Raw genomic sequence first — 27,099 nt, forward strand, 5'->3', positions numbered from 1 at the left:
GCAGATATAAACTGCAGGGTTTGTTTACATTTTGTAGTTCACGCAGTTGCAAAGTTTTAACCAGTCACCACTGACAGAGAAAGGTTGAATCTGTTTTTTTCTACTTTTTCCACTAATTGCATAAAAAGAAACTTTAAAATATGGTTGTTGAATAAAGCCTTAATGGCTGTATATAATAATTTTACCGATCCGCTCAAATGTACCCTCTTGAATTTCATAGATATCACAGTTTTTTGCTTTAGATTTGCTTTAGAACTAAAGTATAGCTAGTTAAATTATAAGCAGATAGTGGTATTTTGGAAAAAGTTCAAACTTCTGATGATATCACAAAAAAAATTTGCCAACATAAGCTAAAATTTATTACTGCAATTTTGTTTCTTTCATGACGTACTGTTAAGTGTACCAAGTTTTACTCAACTAGTCTATTATAAGTTTTTTGTGGCTTATAATGTGTTTGAAAAACCACGGACCGAATAGGGTTAATATGTTTGTGTCTGTCTGTATCAGTTAGAGAGATGTTGTTTTTTTTACTATGAGGAATCCAATAAAGTATGTCTTATTTGTTAATTTTTTTGATGTAACAGCATGACATGCATGCATTGTTTGAATCTTAAAATCTTGGAAACAGCTGAAACTTTATTTCCCGGGTTGGTAACTACAGGCCACTGGGACTAAACTAAACTAATTTGCTGTAACTTGTAATTCTGCACATTTCACACTACAACTATCTATTTTTTTTGTGGGTGATCATTAAAACTTCCACAGGAAGAGTGGTTTGAAACAAATTAATTACAAACATTTGTTGGTTAATAAAATTTTTCTTAATTAGTATTAATCCGCGAAGGTTAAAAAATGCATTGCATATCATTTTAAAACATTGTTATTTTAGTCAAACAATATTTTTTTTAAGTATGTGGGAATTTTCATTAAAGCTAGAATATCGTAATTTTAGCCACCATTACCTAAGTCAGGAGAAGTTCAAACAATTACTGATTTAGACAGTTCTTGACGATTTTTTTACCCAACACATTTTATTATATAAAGTTTTGTATGTACAATCTGTGTTTATATTACAGTATGAACCTCTATCAGTTTATGTTGGTGATTTCAGTAGGTCTAATTGCTTCACGCATCAGTAAATGTATGTTGACAGATTAGTAGTCACATGACCAAAACAATAAAACTTTTCTGTCTGTCTATTGGTCTGAAAAATAAGTGCACTAAATACCAGGCAGTGATTTCAAGTTGTCATTGTGACTGACTTCTGATTTTCCATGTTGATCGTTTCCATGTTTATAATACTACACTCTACAATACTGATTTGTTTTTAAACTAAATGATTGTTGAGTTCTGATAGCATGTAAGGAACTGTGTTATCTTTGATGCTAACTCAATAAATAAAAAATCACATAACAATAACAGCAGTTCCTAAAGGATGAATCAAATTAAAAAACCTACAATGCCAGTTTGTTTTTAAAGAAATGTGATGCCTTATCCTGTGATGTAATGAGTCTTAGACACCAAAATAACAAATAAAACATAACAAACAAAATGACAACAACTACCTATGTAAAAGATGAATACACATAAATAAACCTATAACAGCTTTGAAATGTTTTTATTGATTGCCATATAAACACTGTACGTGTGCAGCGAAGACATATGAGCTGTTGTTGTTGTTGTGAGATTTGTATCATTTATTTATTTGAAAAAAAATATGTATGATCATTGTGATGTAATTCTGTTATTAATATTTTTAATGTTCAAATATATATACTATCAATATATTTCTAGTAATAAAGTGATAGTGTATTTAACAGACTTCTATGTATATATTATAATTATAATATATACAAACTTCTTTTCTAGTTTCTTATTTAATGCATTTATGTTTTGAAAAGTCATCTTTACATAATTACTTTAATAATGCTGAAGAAAAATTGAAGTCCTATTAAAAATAATATTTATTAAATTCTGACTAAATTAAAATACAAACGTTATTTGTATCCTTCACCTAAATTAAAGATCACTCTCTTAGACTATATATTTAATCAAACACACATGTGGATGTGTTTATTTTTCTAAGAAATTGCCTTTAATGCATGTCTCAATGCTAATCGACAAATTTAACATCAATAACATTAATTTAATATCAATAGCTTAATTTAAATTAATGAAGCCATTACAATGCACTTAATCAGTTTCAGGCCAAAATACTTGGAAATGAGAGGAAATAACTGGTGTCAGCTCTTGCATGGGTAAATCATCATCATCATCATCATTCTTGGCTTAACGTCCGTTTTCCATGCTAGCATGGGTTGGACGGGGTATATTAATGACCCTCTTCCAATCTGATCTAGACTGTGTTAGGTCTAAGCTCAACTTCCTCTGTATCAAGTCTGTCCTTATAACCTCCTGCCAAGTCTTTTTCAGTCTGCCTCTGGGCTTTGCCCCAGGAACTATCAAGTCTCTACACTTTCTTACCCAATTATCCTCCTCAATTCCTTCCAAGTGCCCCAACCAATTCAATCTTCTTATCTGGATAACATCTTTAATTCTACGGAGACTTAGCCTGCTTCTTAGCTCATCTGAACTCTTTCTGTCTCTCAGACTTGCGTTACACATCCACCTAACCATTCTCATATCATTCCTTTCTAAACGGTCAAAATCTTCCAGTTTCACTGCCTATGTATCACTACTGTACAACATAACACTTCTTACACAAGCCTTATACAACCTAACTTTTACCTCAATTGACAAGACTCTGCTAGTCAACACAGGAAGTAACTCTCTGAACTTTTTCCAAGCAGTTCCTATCCTGCAAGTAACACTTCTTCAAACACCCCATTCACTGCCCAACATATCACCTAAGTAACAAAAGTTCTTATCTATCTCTAACGAGCCACTGTTGTACATCATTAAAGCTGGAAATACTTCATTCTCTATAATCTCATCTTTGCAACGCTTGCATACAATCTGTATGTCAGCTCCTAACCTTCCACTAATACTACTGCACTTCTTATGTACCCAATGCTTGCAAGTCTGACAAAAAATTGAGTTACTACCAACCCCTTTCCTGCAAACTCCACAAGGCCACTTTCCAACTACAAGGTCACACTTGGCTGCAATGCTACTAATCATGACTTTAGACTTTGCTGTGTTTACCTTTAGCCCTTTCTCTTCTAGTCCTTTCTTCCACTTCTGAAACTTTTCAACTAATTCTTCCATCGACTCTGCTATGAGAACCAAATCATCTGCATACAATAACTCCCATGGACAACCTGTTCTGAACTCCGTCAACAGCGTTTCTAAGACTAGAATAAACAACAAAGGACTAAGTACAGAACCCTGATGTACACCAACATTTACACTAAATTCATCACTAAGTGAATCGTTAATCCTGACACGACTTCTAACATTGCTGTACATAGACTGTACCATCGTAACTAGCCACTCATCCACACATAATTTTCTCATAGCCCACCAAATAACTTTATGTGGCACTCTATCAAAATCTTTCTCTAAATCTACAAAGGCAAATTAGAGATTCTTTCTCTTTCCTAAATACTTTTCCTGAAGCTGTCTGAGTAAAAATATTGCATCTGTAGTGCCACACCCTGGAACAAACCAAATTGCATCTTATCTATATCAATCCTTTCTCTGAGTAACTTATCAATCACTCTTTCAATAACTTTCATTACTTGATCAACCAACTTCAAACCTCTATAGTTACCCCTTTCTAATGTATCACCCTTGCCCTTGAAACAATTCACTATTACACTCGACTGCCACTCACTCGGAATAGCACCATCCTTTATAATCAAGTTAGCAAGACTTGTAATAAGCTCAACTCCAATATATCCAGATGCTTTTACCATCTCTGCAACAATACCTGATACTCCTGTAGCCTTGCCAATCTTGAATTTCCTAATAGCCTCCACTACCCATTCTGTCTTGATCTGCCTAGCTGGCCTTTCTACATCATCATCTGACAAATTTCCCTCATCCCAATCAAACTCAGTGTTAAGCAACCTCTGATAATAATTCTTCCAAGCTACCCTTTTCTCCTTCTCTGTGCTAGCCAAAACACCTTCATCATTACGTATACACTTCTCACCTACAACATCTTGATTAGTCTTCTTCATTTGCTTTGCTATCTTGAATACCTCATTGCGCTGGTCTTCCCTTCTTAACACATCTGCAAATCTGTTTCTCTCTGCTTCTGATTTTGCCTTATACACTGCTGTACGAGCACGACACTTAGCTTCTAATTAAAATTTTTACTACCACCTGACTTCCACTCTTTCCAAAGTTTCCTCTTTTTCTTTATACACTGGTCAACCTCATTATTCCACCACCAGGTGTGTCTATGTCTAGCTGGTCCTTTCGTCCACCCACAGGTATCATCAGAAGCTTCTAGAAGACAATTCTTCAAAGTAGTCCAAGTACTTTCAACATTGTCCCTATCACATTGACCATTGTGGGCTAACTGCTGAACTTTTGCACTAAATTGTCTTGCTACAATCTTTTCCTTCAGCTTCCAGACTTTTCGACGGGACCTGTACTTTCCCTTGGCTTCTTTAACACTCTTCAAGATAATATCACAAACCAGCAACCTATGCTGGGAAACACATTCTTCCCCCAATATAACTTTCACGTCCTTCACCACTTTCTTGTCTGACTTTCTAACCAGGAAGTAATCTATCTGTGTCTTACAACCACCTGACTCATATGTTATCAGCCTACTCTGTCTCTTACTGAATGATGTGTTGCAAACCACTATGTCTGTTGCCATTCCAAACTCAAGCAATCTCTCCCCTTCCTTATTTCTGCTCCCAAATCCATAGCCCCCATGCACACCTCTATAACCTTTAGATGACTTCCCAACATGACCATTAAAGTCACCGCCCACCATGACAAGTTCAGTGCCTCCAAACTTTGATGTGACTGCTATTAACTCATCATAAAACTTATCTTTATCTTCCTCACTGAGTCCACACTGTGGAGCATAAACTGACAGAAAAGTGACAATCCTGTTACCTATCAAAAACTTTACCACTATAAATAAGAAAAGTTTTAAAAACACATGTTAAAATTTTATTTTTAATTTATAAAGTAGCACGAAGCTTTTCGTAACTGAGTTGCATTTTCAAGTGATAAAAATATCCTAAGCTAAAAACCTTTATACAAAATATCTACAATAAAATAATTAATTGATTTAATTAAAATGTTCTACCCAAGGGAATACAAGTAAAAATCATGGACAAGCGAAAACAAAAGAAAGAAAATGTGCAAAATCACCATGTGTATCACTATAATACAACTATTAACACACATAACATCTATTACTTTTTCTACCCACTTCTCTGCAACGAATATGCCAACTCCTCCATATCCATCACTATTACCAATCCAAAAAAGCTTATACCTTGCCCTCCTGCCTTCCACAAATCTCACTGAAGCTCCTCTCCACCTGACTTCCTGAACACAACACATATCAACAGATCTACGTTCTAACATTTCAACTACTTCACCTGCTCTACCTCTCAGAGTACCAAATTTACACTAGCCATCCTCAACCTAGTGTTATCTACCTTGTGGTGTGATAGCTGGGTAACGGTCTGACGATGCTCACACCTGACATATGTCCTACCGTGCGCGACACCATCACTCCTTAGAGTTCCAGCCCCGTTTACGCAGTTTGTCTGATCAACTATTCTTACCGCCATTAATAAAGAGTTTTGGCATTGTTTTACAGCTGGATGCCCTTCCTAGCGCCAACCGTTCACAGACCGGACTGGGTGTTTTTTAAAGTGACACCATCACTATGTGGCATTTCATGGGACTTCCACAATCGGCCCTTTAAACTAAATAGGGACGCTTTTAAAAAAATTGTAGAAAATATCATCAACTTTACCTGTTACAGACACAAACATTAGTGTTATAAGGTTAAAACCAAGCAAAACAACATAGTAAAATATTCAAAGAAAGTGTCAAGTGTTTCCTATTCGAAATTCATACATACATTATTTTAAACTGACATGTTGGTAAACAGTCCGAACTTAAAGGTAATTCGAGGTATAAAATGATGTTGGATTTATTATATATAGAGCTTGAAAATTTAATTAACTGGCATTTTTACTTTTTTAAAAAGCCCTTTTCTTTCTCAAGATATTCACATTTAAAGAATTTTAAATTTAATTATGCTGCAAAAAATTAAGAGGCCAGGGACAAGCAACTGAGTGTCATTTTGGCAAAAATTTTTATAACATTTAGGCATTGATAAAGTTTAAATGCACTTCCCTTAACAGGTCTAAAATTATTTGACTGGTTCAAGTCCTACTTAAAGGGCCGAATGCAGCTGACTCCTGTAAACGACACAAGATAAGATCTGCTTTATGAAGACGCTTTTGGGCCGCTGCAGGGATATGTGTTGCCCCCCTCTGCTTTTTCTGGATGACTTAAATTCTGTCACCAGTTCAAACTACCACCATCTAATGCAGATGATACAATAATTATTTCATTCCATAAAAACTTGGCTGAATAATAACAAAATGACTATTAATACGGACAAAACTGAAACAATCTTTTTCCGCAACCACAGCCAGTTAAAAAAAGTTGAGAACAAAACTATCAACTATATGGGTATAAGAGAAGTGAAGTGAAAAAGTTAAATATCTTGAGGTAACATTTGATCAAAAAATGCAATGGGAAGAGCACATTAATGACATAAATAGAGAAATACTAATTAAATATTCTAAAATTAGAACCATTCCATCTTGTTTAACACCTCACACAAAAAACCTTTTAATTAGTGCACTTGTCATGCTATATTTTAACTACTGCTCCTTGCCATGGGATTGTGCCACCCCAGATAGATTGGGAAAACTAGAAAAACGATTAAAATGTGTCCGTACCTTCCTGGAAAAGAGAGGGAATATTCACTGAATAATTTACTCAACAAAACCAATGCCATATTATAGTTTTTAAAGCCATGAATCACGTTGCTCCTGATTACATGTGCTCAAAACAAGAGGAGCTTCAAAAAGCAGGTTCACACATTCCTTGGTCAACACGGAATTTGGCAAACAGGCCTTCATTTTTAAAGCTGCAAAAGCATAGAATAATCTTCCAGACCAAGTGACTTGTAATGAAAGCCTGTTTTTTGTTTGAGACTTCCATCTTTAATGTATTTGGCAAATTCTAATGGATATCAGTTTTTAATTTTTGTTTTTAATTCTTTTTCTTTTTAATTTTCATAGATTATAAAATATGAGGCAGTCTAAGGTTTATCATTTTTTTTATTTTTTTTTTCTGTGCCCCCCAGTGGAACCAATACTATAGGTTTTTGTGATTTTCTGGGCTAGCAACTTTAAATATTTATTATCATTATTATTATTTTAAAATTATTCATGACAGAAGATTTCCTATTACTTAAATTTGATGTCATAATTTATGCAGCATATTTAATTTCAAAATTTTTTTATGTAAATATCTTGAGAATGAAAAGAGCTTTTTAAAAAATTTAAAAAGACTTCAAATTATAAACTACCCTTTAATGACCGCTCTATAGTTTATAAGTGTAACTGTGCTGGTCGTGATTGTGATTTGATCCACATCTGAAAACAAGAATAGACAACCACATCAAAAGGAACACTAATTCACGTTTTTTAAATATCTTTATTGCAAGGAGTGGTGTTTCTCAGCTTATAAAATAATTGTTTTAAAATAATAGATAACAATAAAAAAAGGTAATTTAAGAATCAAAGAATCCCTTACATGTCCAATGGAAAAAGCCTGATCTCAATTCTTAAATTGCTAACTTGGCACTTTCTTTGTCTATTTAAGTGTTTTATTTTTTTCTTCTTCTTTTTCTCGCATGGTAGGAAGCCACAAACTCAAAAGATTCACTTCCAAAATTAAATTCAGCCCAGTTTCAATGAAACGTTATGTGAACTGTCACTGCTCGAAATTTCACCTTGCTTGAAAAAAATTAACTATCAAGCACTGGACAAAAATAAAGGAATGATGTGCAAAATGGCCTATACCAGAGATGAATAAAAAGCTGGACAAATTTATATTAATGAAAGTAGTGGAAACCATATTGATAAAAACTTTTCATATTTTAACATATTAGCCATCTTTAGACAACACAAAGATCTTTTCCATATAAAAGATGATTTTCTTCATGAATTGCTACATAATATCTTTTTAGTTGCCAGCTATAAATTCCATGCATATACAAGAGCAAGAAAATGAATTACCAGATGTTATTATACAAGATGAAACACACGTTGCTCATTGCAATAACAACTCCAAACTCCTGTTTTATCCAACTTATCGAAAAATAAGCACTGGTAGTATTAATTCTGTAACATGTAGAGAATTTAATTCAAGTGATCAAGCGTTGCTTATTAACCCAACTGATGTTGGTAGTATTAACACAGTTGCTGATAATGACGAGAAGTTGACGGATGAGGACGAAAAGTTGATCAGAACACCAAAAGATCTGGTGATGTTAGTGTGTATGGCTTTTTTGTTTTTCACAGCCACAATGAATATATCAATGATGTCACCATTTTTTACACCAGTTGTAAGTTGGTTCAGTTTGTACTTGTGTGATAGTCGAGAAGATATTTTAAAGCATTGCATCAAGTGTTTCTATCTTAACATTGAAATATTGTCGTAATTCTATGTTTTCAATTATTTTCAATTTAATATTATATTAGTCAAAAATGAAAATACATATTCTGTAACTAGGTGCTAGAAACCTTTTTAAGAAATTAAAAGGTGTTATGTTACAGAGGATATATGCCCCCTGTCTCTCTATTAGTGAATGATCTAGCTGCTAGTAGTGAGAAACAATGTCATTTGGGTTATTTGACAAATGAATTCCTGTAAATATTAAAACAACAATTTTTAGATAATTTAAAGAGGTGTGTACGTATGGTACCTATAGCAACTATTGTAAAAGTTTGAGTATTTTAATTTAAAGTCTGAGTATTGTTTATGCTTTGAAATACAAGCTTGAGTTGGCAAACGGTAGCAGTAGATTAAAGAAACCTTTACGTGGAACAATATGCAACATTTTTTTATGATTTCCCTTTTAAATACAGTGGGACAGTGTTTTACAATGCACTATATTTTATTAGTCACAAGATCGTGAAAAGATCCAAAGGAATTCGCCTGTCGCTACTTGCAGCTATCATTTTTGCTCACTGATAGACAGCGAGCATTATAATATAGATAGTTTCGTTGTCTTCTAAATCTTTTCCACAGGCTGCAACAAAAGGAATTGGGTTAACACTGGTTGGATTAATATTTGGGATATATCCATTGTGTGTGTTTTTGATATCTCCCATTGCAGGGAAGTGGGTAAGTATATAATTCTTCATTTGTGTTTTCTATATTAGTCTGTACTGAAAAGCAAATAAAATTTATTTTGTAATAACGCTGTTTTCTTTTTCACATTATAGCTTCCTGTTGTTGGAGCAAGGTTTTGTTTGTTTGCAGGTTCGTTTCTAGAAGGAGGAAGTCTTATACTCTTTGGGTAATTTGATCTTGTTTGGATAAAGTTTAGTGTGATTCAGATTCAATATTTGTGGGATACCCACAGAAGAAATGACTTGCACCTGTAGTTTAATACTTGTGTATAGTTACTCGCGATCAGCACTGTATGTTCTTATATTAACCTTTACGGTACGCACCCATTTTTTGTAAGAACAAATTTTTTTTAGCAAAAATAAAATTAACTTTTTAAAATTTGAGTGGCCAAAAAACAAATAGATGGTTCATGTTTGGTACCATTTGTTAGCCCAATTTATCCACTTTTAAAAAATGAGAACAACCCTCAGGAGTTTTGACGCTGCATCTGTGGGGCTATTTTTGCCCGATATTTACATTGTTTTTTTTTTATATAAATTTACTTTATCCGGTCTATATCAACGAAAAAGCTTTCGCATTTAAGGAATGATCAGGAAATTTCTGGCCTGTATTATTATTATTGAAATTTAATAGATCTAGTAGACTAGATGAATATCTAAAATAGAATCTGCGTTTTGCTCAATTTTGTACGGTTATTGTGTAATATCCAAAAGTTCTGTTGTACATGATGATCCAAGACATTGTTAAGGTATTCTGGACCCTGAGCCCATCACCTTAGTGTCCATGGGCTCATTTTCAAAGGACACCTTATGTGTGCATAATTTTGATGACTTTATTTTCAGCATCCTTGTTTATTTCTTTTCAGATTCGTGATTGACATGCCTTCCAAAACCACTTTCATTCTCTTCTGTTTCTTGATACGAGCAATAACAGCTATTGGTACAGCTTTTGCAGAAGTAGCTTGTCTTACTATTCTAAGCATGCATTTTAAAAAAAGAATGACAATTGTCTTTGTAAGTTTTTTGTTAAACTCACTGTAGTTTTTCTGTTAATTTTGTGCTTTTAATTGTTAAGCCTTTTGTCTGTGCATTACAACTAATTTTTGACCGTACGTATGGCCTGTTCAGTCAAATCAATATAAGATCCAGTCCACATAACCATAACCAGTTCACACAATGTGATATCAGTTTTGATGTTTCTGTGGAACATAATGTTTCTTTTATTCTCTTATCAATTTTTTCTGAATTTGCTATTAATTTTGTTTATTTTCTTGCTTGATTTGTTTTCTTTTTTTTTCTTTTTTTTTTGCTGTTATGAACAGTTATAACTTGTGACATGTTCATTCTCTACACTATTTTTTTAAAAACATAAGCTAGCCAAAGTCTGGGAAGACATAATTAAAGATTAACTCCAGCCTAAACTATAAGAGGTTATTTAGCATAGAAGCATCAAAATGCTAATTGCATAGAAACATTAATGATCAACATTGAAATGCATAGTGTGTGAAATGCATAGTGTGTGGAAAATAAAAAACATCAATTTGTTGCTGCTACTTGCATAGAAACAATAATGATCAACATTGAACTGCTTAGCGTTCCAAAATTTGACTGTTGCCAGAACTATCCTGTGTAGAACGTACAGACATTTTTTTAAGACTGAAATAAGAGTTTTCATAACCGAGGGTGAAAAAGAAGTACACCATGCTTATGAAGAAAGAGGACCCCATATTGATTTGTTGTACATCTTGTAACAACCCTACATTAAATTTAACTAAATCTTGTAGGTATTGGTGTGTACGTATAATTAGCGAGAGAAAACATCCACAATGTCTTCAATTAAATATATGTGACGACATGTCGGCAAAATAAGATCATTATGAAGTCATTTTTACAAAAAACTAATTCGTAATAGATGATATATAGATATTTTTGATCCTACGGTTTTTTTGATTAGATATCCTTGTGACTCTAGATTAAGTGTTGATCTTCTAGTTTAACTATCGATAATAAATGGATACCATATTGACTTTTTGCAACATAAACAGAACCTTTATCAATGGGCTAGTTTTTGCTTTCCGTAAAAAAAATGTATTTGTTTTCCATCTTTTGTAGGGATTGCTGGAGTTGTTCACTGGATTAGGTTTAATGTCGGGTCCGGCTCTTGGTAGTTTGATATACAAGGTATCGCAACTTGATATTATTAACTCAATGACTTTTCCTTTTATGTTTAAGAGCAGAGATAAAAAAAGTACGATTTCTTGAAGATATTTTTAAGCATTGCAATGTATGTAAATAATCATGCATCAAAAAATCTGACAAAAACATATATACACATATCAGGTTTACATCACATGACTTTTACATTTTTTACAATTTAACGGAAAGGAATGCTTAATTTTCATAATTTCATAATTTTGCACTAGGCGGGTGGATTTCGACTGCCGTTCTTGATATCTGGTGGAATAAATTTTATTGTCATCTTCATTATATACTGGCTACTTCCTACGTCCCGAAGTAAGTCTACTGTTTCTGACTGCTCCAGTGTTTAGTTTTTTTAAATTGTTCTTGCTTTTAGAACTCCTTAAAATCATAAAAAATATCAAATAAAAATTAATTATTATTCCTTTTGTGTTTTCAGCAAATAACAATAGTGAAGAGGAAAATGAAGATGGCACACTTTCCATATTTTCAGTACTATCTATTCCAGGTGTACTTATGTTAGGTGAGGCTTCGATACTTTTGCAGGTAGTTAATTGCTGTAGTTCCCAATAAAAACACAAACTTGGAGTAGAAAATTTTTTCAATTTTGTAAAAATAAACTGAGGATAATTTGGCGGAGTCGGGTGAGGATGCTAGGCTGAAGAGAAGATATTGTCTCAGGCTCACGTGCGAACTAAAAAATTTTTTTTAACAATTTTCAAGACTTGAGAGGCGACTTTTTATCAGTTATAACGCATAAAACATTTTTCGTGTTGGGCTATCTATGACGTATTGTTCTAAAAAAAACAAATAACACTTTTTTAGCCATTGTTACCGCAACCGGTGGCATTTCCATATCTTTCATTGAACCTGTGTTGACAAACCATGTCCAAGATATAACTCATGTATGATATTTTTCGTTTTTATTGGTATTTTAAATTTTTTTCTTTACTCTGTTTTTACCCTGTCTACACGTTTTCTACATAACAAATAAATGTAGTATATTTTTGTATTTTTTATTTAAGAATGGTTTATCAATAGTACATGTGGGGTTGATTTTTTTACTGTCGTCTGGTATGTACACCCTTGCAGCACCTGTAGTGGGAGCTTTAATTGGAAAAAAGGTATAAAATCTATCAATACGGTTTGTCTTATTCTAAAAACATCCATCAAAGTTCGCATTGTAGGAGTTCTCTTTGTTTAGACCAGACTGTATCAAGTAGATAGACAACTTGTTTTAAGTGATGTCACTTATTTTTGTTTACCATTTTGTGCAGTTGTATAAAATGCTAGTCGTTTTTCCACGGGTTTACCTGTGCCTAAAGTTCCACAAGATTTGAAGAACGCATCAAAGATGATAAAAATATATCGTATTTGCTATTTCATGTTTAGGCAGCACGACTTTTTCTCACACATAATTCGGGTATTATAGACTAGTCGGTAGCCCTTCATATATCCATGAAACTACATTCCATGTTTCTGTAGCACAATGTTTTTCTCGCGCACAAACAGACAGGATGCGGGTATTATTATTATTATAGACTAGTCGTTAGCCCTTGGATAAATCCCTAGGGTGTCTTGTCTTTTATGTCACACATTTCGTGTTCTCGTATCACGATTTTTATCTTGCGCACAAACAGAGAGTTGTCACTACAGAATTGTAACCATTTCGATTTTTTTGCATTTAGATAAATGGAAGAATTGCAATTATCGTTGGTCATTTTATAGGTGCAGCCTGTTTTATGTTTCTAGGACCATCGCCTTTATTAAGATCTTTTGTTAACCCGTAAGTTAAAGTCATACACGTTATTTTATTTTGATATACTGTAAGTGACCGGTTGAGCGCCTTTCGCTTTTACTGAAAAAATGAATTTTACACTAGGCGTTTTTACGAAAAGGGCGAGTACTTCAGCATGAACATGGTTAAGGTGTTGTCTTAGCGTTTATTCGAACAGGGGCTATTGTTCAAAAGTGGGCGTTTAATCAGTTTTGAGTCCTTCGAAAGTAACAATTTCTTTTTTGTTTTTGCCTTATTTTTCAGACTAATTGATGTTCTCTCCAAAGTAGCAGTCGTGTTTTTAAAGGCATGTAAAAAATAATTTAGACAACTTTGGGTGGTCTGTTTATCACTGGCTGTAACTGGAATAGCTTACGCATTGTATACCATTCCAACACTGAACGAAATGCAACTCTCCGCAAGGTACAATCTTATAATATACTATCCAATATACTATCTTTACCTTTCATGAACAACCTTAAGTAGATAAAATTTTGCGTGTTTAAAATTTTCAACCTTCAGAGAGATATTTTTGTATGATTTTTATTTTTACTAGTCGAACTGTACATGGATCATCGACTGTTTTAACGTGCTTATCTATTTAGTAATCACGGTCTTGCAGACAATCTCGGTAGAAGCAGCATGCTATCAGGATTATTTGAAAGTGCCTTCAGTATAGGGTAACATCAGGTTATGTGGTTTATATGTTTTGTTGTGGTGGTTTGTGGTTGTTGTTTTCATGATTGTTGTTTTTATGGTGGTTGATGTTGTTATCGTTGTTGTAGTTAATGTTATCGTTACCATTGATGTGGTCGTTGTCATTGATGTCGTCATTGTCATTGTTGTCGTCGTTGTCATTAATGTCGTCGTTGTCATTAATGCCGTCGTTGTCATTAATGTCGTCGTTGTCATTGTTGTCGTCGTTGTCATTAATGTCGTCGTTATCATTGCTGTCATCGTTGTCATTGATGTCGTCGTTTTCATTAATGTCGTTGTCGTTGTTGTTGTTGTCATCTTCGCAGTTGTTGTATGCGTTTGCTAGAGGACTATAGGACAAGTTGATACTGTTTTCATAATTTTGTTGTATAATTTTTGCCTGATGCTTTCTTCTCTTAAACAAGCAAATAAAAATAATACTGTTTTCTTGCCACAATTACTAAATACATTGTTGGTGTAATATGATTATCTTCGCTTTTGAATAACTTGTGTCTGACTTTGTCTTACAGGAGTGTACTTGGCCCAGCATTGTCTGGCACTCTGACTGAACACACTTCATTCGCTTGGGCGTCAACGGTAAACACTACTGTAGTGTTAATGAAAATACTGAGCACTCAAAAGCAATTGTAGGAGTTCTAAAATAATTTAATCTTATATTCTAGGTGCTAGCACTACTCCTACTTGCAGAGGTATGTAATATTTTGTGTAGTGTTTGTTCATTAGATCACACTTTATGTTACGTACCAACATGTAACTTATTTTTCATTTTCTTAGGGTGTTATATTGGTTTTGTTCACAATTTGGGAAAGAAAGTCACATCGGTGAGTATCCTGATTCACGTTAAAAAAGCTGTTTCAACTTGTGTTGTTTGTTACTCCCAGTCCAAGCATCTGATTAACACCGCTTAACTCCCCTCCCCTATCTTTGCATTTACAGTTTGATCACCCATTTCTCCATTCACAGCTTTATCGCCCATCTTTGCATTCACAGCTAGGTCACCCATTTTTGCATCCACAGCTTAATCACCCATCTTAGCATCCACAACTTGATCGCCCATCTTTGCATTCACAGCTTGAGCGCCCATCTTTGCATTCACAGCTTGATCACCCATCTTTGCATTGACCCTAAGCTGAAGCTTACTGATGAAGAGAGGGCGTACAAAGCATAAGATACGAAGTGGAAACTAGCGGTTTTGTCCAAATCTTCGTTGTTTGACAAAACTAAAATAAAGAACTCTTAATGATAATGATGATCCTTGTTAAAGGGTTTTTTCCCTTAAAAAACGAATTTACAATGTATAAAATTTCACAATACTATTTCAAAAGGATATCAGGTTGTCATGTGACAGCGTAAACACCCTGTATGGCAGATTTAGATCTTTTAGAATTTTTGTTTTTCACTGCGAATCCTTTTTGCTTTAATACTTATGTAGCAGGCAAAAAGAAAAATCTCTTTTTACAGTGTTGGGTACAGTGAAAACTCTGCCCTGAGATTAAGTCGCTGGATGTTTACGGTGTAAAAAGTCCTATAATACCCATTTCCTAGATGTGACAGGCTCATTTTATCGCAGTGCATTGTTAAAATGTGTAAAATGACTTGTAAAATCAAAAAAAAGGGGACGAGTGTGAATGTGTATTTTTGATAAACTTTTATCCGATTTTACTAATAACACGCGACATTAAAGCCCTACTTGTCCACATGTTGGATTGTTTAAGCTGTCGTGCTACGTTTAGACAAGGTTTAGACAACATGTAATTCAGGACCAGACAGAATTAAGAATTTTACATTTTGTTTTGTTTTATTTAGAAATCTAGAAAATAGAAGAAACCAAATCTGTTAAATTTGTCGTACGATGTGAAGTCAAAGAAGTAACGCTCTTAAAACTTATTCCAGGAAGTAACGGCCTAAGACTTATGGGAAAACGCCCTAGAAAACTTAGTTACGGGCGTGACGTTTTTGAAAAACTTACTTAAGGAAGTATTGTATTTTCTCGACAGGAATTTTTATTTGGTTCTGGGGCTATGAAGAGAGTCCCTTTCTTAAACAAAACTTGTTCAAGGAAGAAAGTTGCAAACTGAGAAAGGGAGTAACGCCCTATAAAATTGGCTTAGGCAGTCACAGCTTAAAAAACTTATTTATCGCAGCAACACCCTAAAACTTATTCAAGGGAGTAACGCCCTAAAAAAAAATTCAGGAAAGTAACACCCTATTTAAGGAAATAACACCCTGAGAAACTTGTTTAATAAATTTGCACCTTAAGAAACTTATTTATCGCAGTAATACCCTTGAAAACTTTATCCAAGGGTGTTTGTTGGTAAAATTTTCTTTCTTCCGTTGCTAATATGGCATTACTTGAATTTTCTGAGAGACATCTTATTTATGGTTTGCGGTATCTTTATATATCGCGTGTGAAATTAATTTTTATTTTTGAATCGAAAGAATAGATATCTATGTCTAACATTGAGTTTTTTACACATTATTATAAAAGAGAGTAGAATCAATTTGATTCAGAGTTAATTAGAAAATTGTGAGAGAATTTTTAGAATAATAATATAAAAATAAAATAGAATAAACTATTCGACCTTGTAATTATCTTGGTTTAATAAGAGTGTAAAATTTTTTATAGATATATTTTCTACTTATGGCAAAATATGCAAATTTGTAATCTTATACAATATAATACATTGCAATATATCTCGACAGTGTTTTTTTTAACTTTTGGTGATGTTAATTGTGTGCCGTACGTGACGTTCTGACGTAAGCGGCGAATGTGATGTAATCAAAAATCCAAAAATTGACTGATCCGCGGTGTGCACATATCCTTTGTGTCGAAAATAAACAGAGTGACCACTCCTCCTTAAATTCCTTAAATAACCTTACAAAGAGAAAATCTTCTTAAAAGTACTTGAATATAAAATTTTAGCTATTCTCCTTAATTTCTCCTCATTTCTTAATTTTTCTGATCGTAACTTTGTGTTCATGGATTGTTCATCACCAGTGAAATAAGACATGTTTCTCTGTTACCTGAAATCCTATATTTTCTATCTTTCAGGGCATAATTTATATGTATATTTGAATAATATGTATAATTTTCTTATCATAGAACGTACTATGTAACATTAAAGGAAGAGAACTTAAATTGGTTTTCTCCTTAATTATCCTTATTTTTTTATATTTTTTTTATTCTCGTTCGCAGCAAAAAAAACTTAAAAATTGTCAATTTGTCTTCTCATTTTATTAGTGGTCACCCTGAGAAAAAGCATATTTAGTAAGAAATCCGCTGAATCATAGAGATAATATCTATGGCTGAGTAAAGTAAAACCTCTAAAGTTGATACAATCGGGACATCAAAAACAGTCCACTATCCAAAAAGTTACAATTACATCCGTTCTTTATAACTACATGTAAAAAAATCAAGAAAATGCATGTAAAAATAAGTTATCTACAAATTAATCTATCGTTTATAACTGTAGTTTAGAAGATGATTCGCGTGTTTGATAAAACATTCGAATGAAAGACTGCTCCGCGGTGGAAAGATATCCTTTGTGTCGAAATAAATAAGATATGTAGTAAAGAAAAATGAGTTACGCTGAATAAAGTGAAACTTAGAAGGTCACACGTTGAGAGACGTTTTTGAGGGGAACAAACAAAAGAGTCGAAGACGAAAAGAAAGAACGAAATGAAAGTAAAAAAAAGTATTACTTTTAAACTCTTTGTGAAGAGGTTACGAAATAACCTGCTAGTTTTTATTTCGGTGGCGTACAGAAAAGCAATTATAATTTACCTTATCGAACAAATTTGTCAGATGGAGCGTTGCACTCGGTGTAAGAGAATGGTGTAAGAAGAGCAAACAAAACGATTCGCAGTTTTCTAATAAGCTAATTTTAAAAGTCGTTTACGTACATGTATGGTGGCCGAGGATAATAAGTACTTGTAAACAAAGATAATGTCAAAAAAAACAAGTTAAAATCAGAATAAAATCTCTATTATAATAGCCGTATTCCGTCTGTCTGTCTCTGCGCGAACCCCCCGCTGAGTTAGAAAATGATGCTACGGAAACACGAATATCAAATGCGATATATTTTATCCACTTTGTTGCGCCGGGTTAATATAAAGGACGGGCGATTCCGTGGATTTTTCCACGGGCAACGACTAGTCTATATCATAATACCCGTACGTCTGTCTGTCACGCAAAATGGTACCGCAAGTACTACCACTACCACTACTACTACTACTCACAATAACTACTCAACCTCATACCTAGGGCTATAATAGGCCAAAATAAAAAGACCTGGGGACGAAATTTTGACACACAATAATATAATTTCAGATGTAATAGCTGACCTGTTAAAGATGTGGATTGTTGGTACAATCTCTAACCTCGTTCCCGTAGTATCACGGTCCTGAAGCCCGTGAAAGTTACAAGCTGCCCTGGGCCGAGGTTGCTTTATAAAATCATAGTATCAAATAAATATAAGAAATAAAATTAAATAGAATTATATTAAAGATATAGATAAATACAAAAAAATGTATGTAAAAAGAGCTGTTATATACAATACAAATTAATTTATCATCGAATCAGTTTTCTTATCTTTCTGTATGTCCTTGATTTGTCTGACATTTTTTGCCTTGATTAACACAGTCAATATCTTAAACGACGCTCTTGTTTACGACCGGCTATTATTGTCTTCATATTCAGTTCTACATACTCAGTCTATTAACTTTCATTTGCTTTTGTATCATCATTACCCTCCATTTGCTCCGCGCTTTTTGCAATCTGATTGGCTAGTATTTTCAGTGCTTCTTCCTCTACAAATAAATTAGCCGGTGCTGCATTTCTTCGACCGGATCGATTGCTTGATATAAATTGCCTCTTATGTTCGTCCGGAGAATTGACTTCAACCGGTGCATTTGAAACTGCGGATGCCATGCTGCTGTTATAGAAACAGACGAACTTACTAATTATTTTTTTTCCTGAAAAATAAAAAAATATAAACTTACATAACAGAAAAATAGGTGACATATTTATATCACTTTGTCTAATCCTGCAAAATGTATTTTTATTTGATCGAATACAAAAGACATCGTTTTTAGAACTCTCAAATTCTCTTTCAACACTCCCTCAAGCTAACGATTTCTTCTGATCGTTTCCTTTCTCTAGCTCGATTCTACATGAACACAGTTATAGAGTTTCATTATTATCAAGAAAATAAGAATAACTCAGGCTGAAAAGGCGGAAAAATAAAAACAGCCAGTCTCAGTCTCTACACTACAGCGTAAAGTGTACACTCAACTGATCATTTAAGAAGAACGATAGTGAAAGAAAAACCTGCTAATGGTCACGATATAGAGAAACTGTATATACACGTTTATAAAGAACTTAAAATTATCTGGACATATTTAGAGTTAGAGTTTTACGTCACTAGGTACCTAGAGAATAAATCTAGAACGACAAAAAACAATTTTTTTCTTTAATTGATATTTATACTATCTCAGTTAACTTTAACACCATTCGTTTCTTTCGAACTAATAAAATCTTCATTGCCATCCGTAAATCTGACCATATATTACATATTTTTGGCACAACACAAATAAGAACATTGGATGTTACGATGTGTAAAAGGTACATCCAGCCTCAGGCGTTCTTATGAATTCTCACAAAAATAACGTGTACTATACACATAATTATTGAGTTTCTTCTCCGAGAATATTAAATTTTTCCGTTTATATTTCTAACAAGATCATTTAAATCAATTTTTTGACATTTTGCTTTTTTCAACATCCTTAGTTTGTATTGGAATTAGAAAAGCATCTGTACGGATAAATCATTTACATGGCGGGAAATTATGTAGTTGTTCTTCATCGCAGAGTCTTTTGACATTTTTTTCTCCATATTTAGAGAAATGTGGCAAAATAATTTTGATGAGAAAACAAAATGAAAGTTATTTCTGTAACATGGCGACATTGAAGCAAAGAAAAACGAAACAATTCATAACTAACCTCCAGGTCCTCATATTAAATTTCTGACGCATAAGCGCATGCACACTAGACGCGAAACATAGGCAGACAAAGCCTTCAATCCGGTAAACATTTTTACCGGTTACAGAAAGCACCGATACATGGCCATCATTACGATCTGCAAAACTGATATAACAATAAACAACATTTTTCGAAAATAAATCTCTGTGAAAAAAATACAAAAGAAGTAAACAACCATCTTCCTGAACATTGTTTTTATTATCCATAATTCGCAAAATAATTCTTCGCGAAATTTCTTAAGGCAGATTAACTCCTGTTTGTCCATAGGTTCTCTTACATTGAGCTCTTTTCATAGTATATGTGTTGTCTAACCTGGTACTCGTATGCTATTCTCGTCCCCAGGATTTGTTGCCCGACCACGATGTCAAAAGGCAAGAACTCCCAAAGACGAGCTCGACTTGTATACGCATCTCATTCTTATACAAAAAAACGCTCAGTCCCTTTGTTCGAGGTTGTGTGTAAATACACCTAAGCTTCACTAACATAGATTGTCGTTTTATAATCCCTATAACAACAGTGAAGGAGAGCGGTAAACATTGCAAAATTGTCTGAGAATTTAGTCAATTATCAAGATAGGTGCCAACCTTGTCTTTAGGTTCGTCGAAACGTTTAGCAGATGTTTAAAAATTTAGCAAGTCCTGGGAACGATGTTGGATAGGAACAGCGGGAACAACAACAGAAAAAATAATTACCAACACTAAATTAATTTTTGTGCCAATTCGAAAAAGCATAAACATTTCCTCAAAAATCCGAAAATATTTTAAGAGATTCCTTAACCTTCAATAACATCCTTCTAACAAAAACACTAAAACTTAGTAAAGAATAGTAATATATACTTACTATATATAATATACTATTTCGAGACTCGCTGGCAGACAACGTGTTAGCAATGTACAAAGTAACTCTACTTTAGAATAAGAACAATTTAAGGCTAAAAATCTACTTTAAAAATATTACCACTTATCTGTTCAGTCATTGGCATTGAATAATATAGATATTATCATGTGATGAACAAGCGAGTTTATTCTAGGCCCTATGGCTAATATTTTACTGTTTTCTTGTAAAGAAACAACAAATACGGAGAAGTTTTTTTTAAAGCAGAATTCTTTACAGAATCGATTCTTGTGATTTTGCGAAACTTCTTTATTAGATTTCAGTCGCAAAAATTTGTATGAACAGAAACAGAATGAACAGAAAAAAATTAATAATAAAACCTCAGTCTAAAGTCAAATTTTCTGTTTCGTAAAAAGGTTTTTTTTAAGAATAATCTATTTTTCTGTGGTTTATTATGCGTTAAAATATATCATTTTGGGTAAAAACCTCTAACGCCGAAGGGCGTTCTTTTAAAACAATGACGAGCGATAATCATTTGAAACAGTGACATTTAAACAAAAATAATCATTGACGATGCTTCTTATGAAAAGGTTTTACAAAGCTCATTGAGTAAGAAATTATGCCATTTTATAAAGAAAGTGTAAACTAAAACCACCCTTACTTAAATAACTAAAGATGGAAATATATACACAAACACATACATCAAAACATACATACCTACAAAGCAACGATTCCTTAAAAAGGTTTGAATGTGCGTTTCTTTTTAAATAGAAATTCTACAACTTCTTATCTCACCTAAAATAGTTTTGCTTCTTTGACAGATGACGTTAACAAGAAAACAAACAGTTGATGTAATTAAGAAAAAGAAACAATCCGTCATATTATTTAACGATTTTTCTCATAAGGGAAATATTACTTTTGTGGCTACGTAATGAAGTAATTACAGTGATTATATTTACCACGCATTTACCCCGCAGGTTACGTTTTACAAGTTCTTCAATTTTATATATTTTCATTACATATTTTAAACGTATTTTTTTCATTGACATATTTCCCTCATTTTTTGTATCGTGTTTCGCTTAGTTTATTTGTGATTTATTTGTGACGTCATAATTATGTTTTCCGAGAAAATATATTTCCGAAACTTTTAATTTGATACAGTTAAAAGAAGTGACATGGGACACAAAGTTCAAGGCTAATTACATGACGTTTTATGCGATCAAAAATACGTCTTTAATCAATCTCGTTTCCAAGGCTCTTATTTTTGGGTTTTATCAAGACGGTATTTATAAATAAGGGCAATGGGAACCCAAATAGGATTGTTCGTTTCAATCAAGATTTATTTTTTGGTGCGTATATTTTCTTCCAACATTAAATCTCAAACTTCGCAGGGCTTTTTTGAATATGGACAAGTCTACGCAAAGTCCGGATAACATTTTGACGACGAGTTCTTACTGTAAAAAGAACTTTCTTCAGATATAAATAAAGAATATTTTTCGCCTCCATCTTGGAGATGGTACTATGACCTTGGGGCCAAATCTGTTTCCTTAGAGTGGGTAGATTATTTTTTTTCGTTCAAGGAGTAAATCAAAGGGTTGGCAAGAAAAGAAGTCATAATAGGATGTCATTATGATTTGTGTTTGTAAAAATTTTTAATCTAGCGAAGATTTTTTTTGAAGTAGTGAAAACGCACCAGCGATCCTCACATCACACAGCTGGTATTACAAAGGCCGGTGTAATGATCTACTCTACTTTTTATTTACAATAAATATTTTTATATTTTATTCATTCATTACCATTTCAATTCGCTGTTTAAAAACGAAGTAAAAGTTTATAATTTAAAACCAGATAAGGCTCTTCTTCACAGTGCACTTTCTTTCATCTGAAGTCAAATATTGGTCTTCGTTGCTGTAAATCTGGTCGGTCAACTACAACGGAACCAACTGCCATATCATATACTAAGCGATTATGACTGAACATTAGTATAGGTAGCAACATTGGGAAGAGAATTGAGATAGACATGTTTTTCAGTAAAGATCGGAGAAACGATCTAAAATAAAAAATTAATTACGTATTTAGTTGGACAGTACAAAGTCATGTGGATATAGTACAGCAAACAACAGTACGCAATGTACATTCAAGCAAGTGCGAAATCTTATAGGTAAAAAAACCGATAAAAAGTGACTATATTTAGGCGCATGTTTTACCCACTTCTTTTTTAACCGATCAACATTTTCACTAAACCGTGTTTCCACCCACCCACCTGTCCACCCATCAATACTTACCCAACAAAATATTTACCCACAACCACCACCAACTTGAATACTTTTAGTTTAAAATGTTTTGACTCGAAATAGTTTGATAAAAGCGAAAATTTTTAAATTTAATTTCTAATTTTTCCTTAAAGTTGTACATGCTTTGAATTCTTTCGAAAATAAGTTGGCTAAATTAAGTGGGTAGAAAGCGAGTAAATTTTGTGTAAGCGACTTATGTTTTTGCCGGCTGGAAATGGCTTTTTTAGCCCACTTTCTTCGCCAATAAGGAACAGTTCTTTCCTTATAAGAAATCAGTTCACAAAACCACTTAACTTTAGAATTATTCAAAAAATTAGAAAAAACCAAAATGTTAATTTATTTCATGGGAACAGCTAAGTAAAATTTTCCAAAGAGAGATATGATGGAGATTAAAAAGGATCACAAGAAACCCGCAAATTTTAAGATGGCTCTCTTCGTGTAACCTGAATCGTTTTGTTAAACACCTGATTCGCAAAGAATTTGTCCTGCAAAACAAAAAAAAACAAAAAAAAAAATTCAAAAAAAATATTTATAGAACATTACTAGTAAGGAAAGAACGAGTTACAGAGGACAGAGGACGGAGCACGGTACATGAATGTATCTTCATTTTTAACAACTGTAATGCGACCAGCGTATGCTGCCATGACGACGTTTAACATCCGGCGCAATTAACCTTAAAACATGCGGTCAACATGATACAGCACGCGTTGAAATGAGTTTCAGACAAAAGTGGATTTTCAGTTTGTGAAGTTTTACTTTTAATGATTCATGCACTCTATCCGTAGAAACCTTTGCCATTTTTCGTCTTTTTACAAATAAATGTTTTATCAATAACAATCCGCAGAGTTATCCATTCTTCATAATCTGACTCATTTAGCGTACCCAGATATATATTTTGCGATTTTATTTTCTCGAATCCGGTAACAAACAAAGACTTTTTAATCGTAAGTTTTTACGAATAACCGACTTTCAATAAAAAAAACTCTCGCCATAAAAAACGACATGAATTTTTTGTTATCTTGCGCGAATTGGGTTGGCAAATATTGCCTAAATTCGCAAAATTAAATTTCACAAAAATTAATCAAGCAAGATTCATCCCACAATAATCAGAAATACGAAATTTAATCACCTCACCAAAGCAAGCAATCAATTGACAGACTAAATCCCAACAAATCAGATAAGAAGAAATTAAACACGAGAAAATAAAAAAACGCATACCTCCCAACACCTAGTGGTTGTGGCGTGACTTGTACTGTCTGTTCAGCCTCGTTTCTTTCTTCAAAATTGACACAATGCAGAACAGTTATCCCCATTACACTTTTACCAAGGGTATGTCCATGCGAAAATGGTAATGTACCACTCAACATGTAGCCCTAAACAAAAGGAAAATTAAATACTTGCCGATCTTATCCCATCCCATCCCTGTTAAGTTTGGAAATCTCCATAAATTTCAAACAAGCTGATGACTTAAATTTTAGGGCTCAACTTTTAGTCCAATGCTAAGAGTTTTTAAATTTAAAAGATTATTAGTTTACGTCTTCATTATAGATAAAACACTAAATATTTATAAAAAAATAAAAATAAGAACTTTTAATTTTGGATTCCGTCAATACTGATGATTAATCCAATACAAAAGCTTTGCGTGGCAGGGATAAGACTTTGTCTTTATGATTTTATTGTTTATGTGAAGAAAAAAATTTAACGCAAATGATCTCCAATAGCCAAATTTTATGCAATATTAATTTTTTCTATGTTATCAACATTTGAAAAAAATTTTTAAGTTTTTAAAACAAAAAAAATATTGTTTTCATCTTCGGATTCAATTGTTAATATTTGGTAAACAATTTAGGGCTTTTCGTTATCGACAACACCCCGCAGGAATGTTGTGTTCACCGAACAAAAAAAAACATTGATTCTTACCTCATATCCAACTACGATTGCACGAAAAAGCAATGCTTGCAATAGCATCCACTGGATGTCGTCGAATGATGTTGTGTCGTCGATAACCAAAACAAAATTAAAATGCTCCAAATACTCATCACCATAGCTAAACACAAGGACTTTGTTATCATATACTGATTGAATTGTTTTTTTTCATAAGCATGACATTTATGAGCATCCATAGGCTTAAATTTAATCATTTTTTAAACATATGCTGAGCATTATGTAAAGCCTAAAAAAATGTTGTTAAGTTTTTATGTGGTTCGTTTTGTAAGCAGTGTTTCTTTTTATTCTTTATGTCTGATTTAACCAGTATGTAGTGAGATTTAAGTTGTAATTACCGATATATAAAATTCAAATGCAATATATTTTTTTTAAGTAAGCAGTTTGAGCCTGATTTTTATAAGCATATTTCAGTAAATCTTTTTTGTCATTAAAAGCATAACCTATAAACACATATTGAGCCTGAAAAAAATACTTTTACATAAGCCTCGTTAAGCCTCATTTTGGAATTTTAATTGCTTATAAAAAAACATGTAATTGTTTTGTTTCAACTAAGAAAACTGAACTCACATTTCGACAACCCGTCCATACTGTTTTTTACTTGCTCTAACGAGCTCCCTTTCTGATAATCGAACTGTCCATAGAAACATTTCTCAGGAAACTCATTCGAGGAAATACAGTATATACGACCAAAAATTCATGTTTTTTTGTATTTAGAGCTTGTATAGTTTGAAAATAACTTAAATTGAAACGTTACCAACCATATGAATATGACAAGTACTTTGATAAATGCTAGCAATAGAAAGTCGATCAATTCAGCTGCAACTCTATTTGGTAATGACGCCAGTTTTACTCCTAGAAATAAATTAACATACATTATTTACACGTTCTTTGAGATTGTAGCTACAACATGTGGACAGTTTTTTGCTCTGAAAAAAATTGTGCAATGTTATGTACCAGCAGTTTTACGCAGGATTGGGGAACATGGCTTTTACTTATATAGTAACAAAAAAAATGGTTGCTCTTTAGTAATTCATATAGCAGTCTTTGATAATATTCAACTAACTTCGAGACTTTTAATTTGCACAAGGCGATTCACTTCTCACAATAATCACCTTACCTCTGAACCCCAACATCACCATTAACTCCCTCCACCCTCGACACCAGAATAACAAAATCCTGCTTAATATACGACTTACTGATTCTCGGACTTTCTTGATTCACAACTTCTTGTTGTTGGCTATTTTGTTGTTGAGCTTGTTCTGGTGGAACTGATGGATTGCTTAGTCTTGATAACATAATATTATTATTTTGTTGCATGATGAATTCCCGCATATAAGAATTCATAGATTCCTGGTAGAGTGCATATGAGTAGGACATCCAACAATAATTCTGCCATGCCATAAACATTGAGATATCGTCTTTGTATTTAAAATTCAATGGTGCATCATTACATTGGTTAATTTCTGATTTTTTCTGTGTTCCCTCTGCCATTGTTAACAGAAAGACTTGCTTTGTTTACTTTTCTAAAAACATTACATATTTGTCGTAAATTAGGAAGTGACCTTCTTCACAGAAATGGCTATGCAACCGAGTTTAGAACAACTATAAAAACTTGTAATTAATTACAAAATTTTAGTACTCAATTTAGCTCGGATCAAAATTGCATTGTAAATTACACAAGTGAATTTCGATTCGCGAATGGATAACTGATGAGAATCACTTTGGATGTTGTACAGACAATAGTATCACGTATACGCCTTTATAAGTAAATCGTGGCACATCACTACATGAAAATATGTAACTTTAAACGCATTATTACAGGATTTATTGACATGCATTTAATATTTTAGACAAAACATTATAGGAGTCATTTAAAGGTAGGGGTGGCGAATGAAAGCGAATTTTTTTG

At 33.2% G+C, this 27,099-nt stretch overlaps 2 protein-coding genes across 4 annotated transcripts; one reads left to right on the plus strand and one right to left on the minus strand.

Moving 5' to 3' along the window:
- The first annotated feature begins 30 nt into the window (after positions 1–30).
- On the plus strand, positions 31–16,778 carry LOC130647811 (MFS-type transporter SLC18B1-like). Of its 2 annotated transcripts, XM_057453794.1 has the most exons (17): positions 31–83; positions 8,216–8,593; positions 9,280–9,375; positions 9,477–9,550; positions 10,250–10,397; positions 11,496–11,564; positions 11,807–11,897; positions 12,022–12,105; positions 12,408–12,487; positions 12,608–12,706; positions 13,271–13,368; positions 13,687–13,782; positions 13,965–14,039; positions 14,586–14,652; positions 14,739–14,765; positions 14,851–14,897; positions 15,883–16,778. In XM_057453794.1, exons 2-17 carry the CDS (start codon positions 8,234–8,236, stop codon positions 15,914–15,916), a joined length of 1,545 nt encoding a protein of 514 aa, XP_057309777.1. In that variant the 5' UTR covers positions 31–83; positions 8,216–8,233; the 3' UTR covers positions 15,917–16,778. The 2 variants fall into 2 exon arrangements, 1 of the variants encoding a protein (XP_057309777.1); XR_008982884.1 differs by lacking the exons at positions 14,851–14,897; positions 15,883–16,778 and having other exon boundaries at positions 13,965–14,049.
- A 1,779-nt stretch (positions 16,779–18,557) lies between these two features.
- Positions 18,558–26,770, minus strand: LOC130647820 (protein FAM8A1-like). Of its 2 annotated transcripts, XR_008982885.1 has the most exons (6): positions 26,387–26,770; positions 25,949–26,042; positions 25,164–25,290; positions 24,462–24,616; positions 21,667–22,999; positions 18,558–19,050 (listed from the first exon to the last, which is right to left on the minus strand). XR_008982885.1 is itself a non-coding variant. In XM_057453807.1 (5 exons), exons 1-5 carry the CDS (start codon positions 26,679–26,681, stop codon positions 22,828–22,830), a joined length of 843 nt encoding a protein of 280 aa, XP_057309790.1. In that variant the 5' UTR covers positions 26,682–26,770; the 3' UTR covers positions 21,666–22,827. The 2 variants fall into 2 exon arrangements, 1 of the variants encoding a protein (XP_057309790.1); XM_057453807.1 differs by lacking the exon at positions 18,558–19,050 and having other exon boundaries at positions 21,666–22,999.
- Positions 26,771–27,099: the final 329 nt, after the last annotated feature.

Source organism: Hydractinia symbiolongicarpus, chromosome 6, assembly GCF_029227915.1.
Source record: "Hydractinia symbiolongicarpus strain clone_291-10 chromosome 6, HSymV2.1, whole genome shotgun sequence".
NCBI classification, from domain to species: domain Eukaryota; kingdom Metazoa; phylum Cnidaria; class Hydrozoa; order Anthoathecata; family Hydractiniidae; genus Hydractinia; species Hydractinia symbiolongicarpus.

Excerpts from the sequence above, each read along its gene's own strand:
- LOC130647811 (XM_057453794.1), top strand. The coding sequence starts at position 8,234 with ATGCATATACAAGAGCAAGAAAATGAATTACCAGATGTTATTATACAA. Across the intron at positions 8,594-9,279 it reads CACCATTTTTTACACCAGTT|GCTGCAACAAAAGGAATTGG; the intron begins GTAAGTTGGTTC and ends TCTTTTCCACAG. Across the intron at positions 14,653-14,738 it reads CATTCGCTTGGGCGTCAACG|GTGCTAGCACTACTCCTACT; the intron begins GTAAACACTACT and ends CTTATATTCTAG.
- LOC130647820 (XM_057453807.1), bottom strand. The coding sequence starts at position 26,681 with ATGGCAGAGGGAACACAGAAAAAATCAGAAATTAACCAATGTAATGAT. Across the intron at positions 26,043-26,386 it reads TCAAGAAAGTCCGAGAATCA|GAGTAAAACTGGCGTCATTA; the intron begins GTAAGTCGTATA and ends ATTTATTTCTAG. Across the intron at positions 25,291-25,948 it reads GTACTTGTCATATTCATATG|CTATGGTGATGAGTATTTGG; the intron begins GTTGGTAACGTT and ends CCTTGTGTTTAG.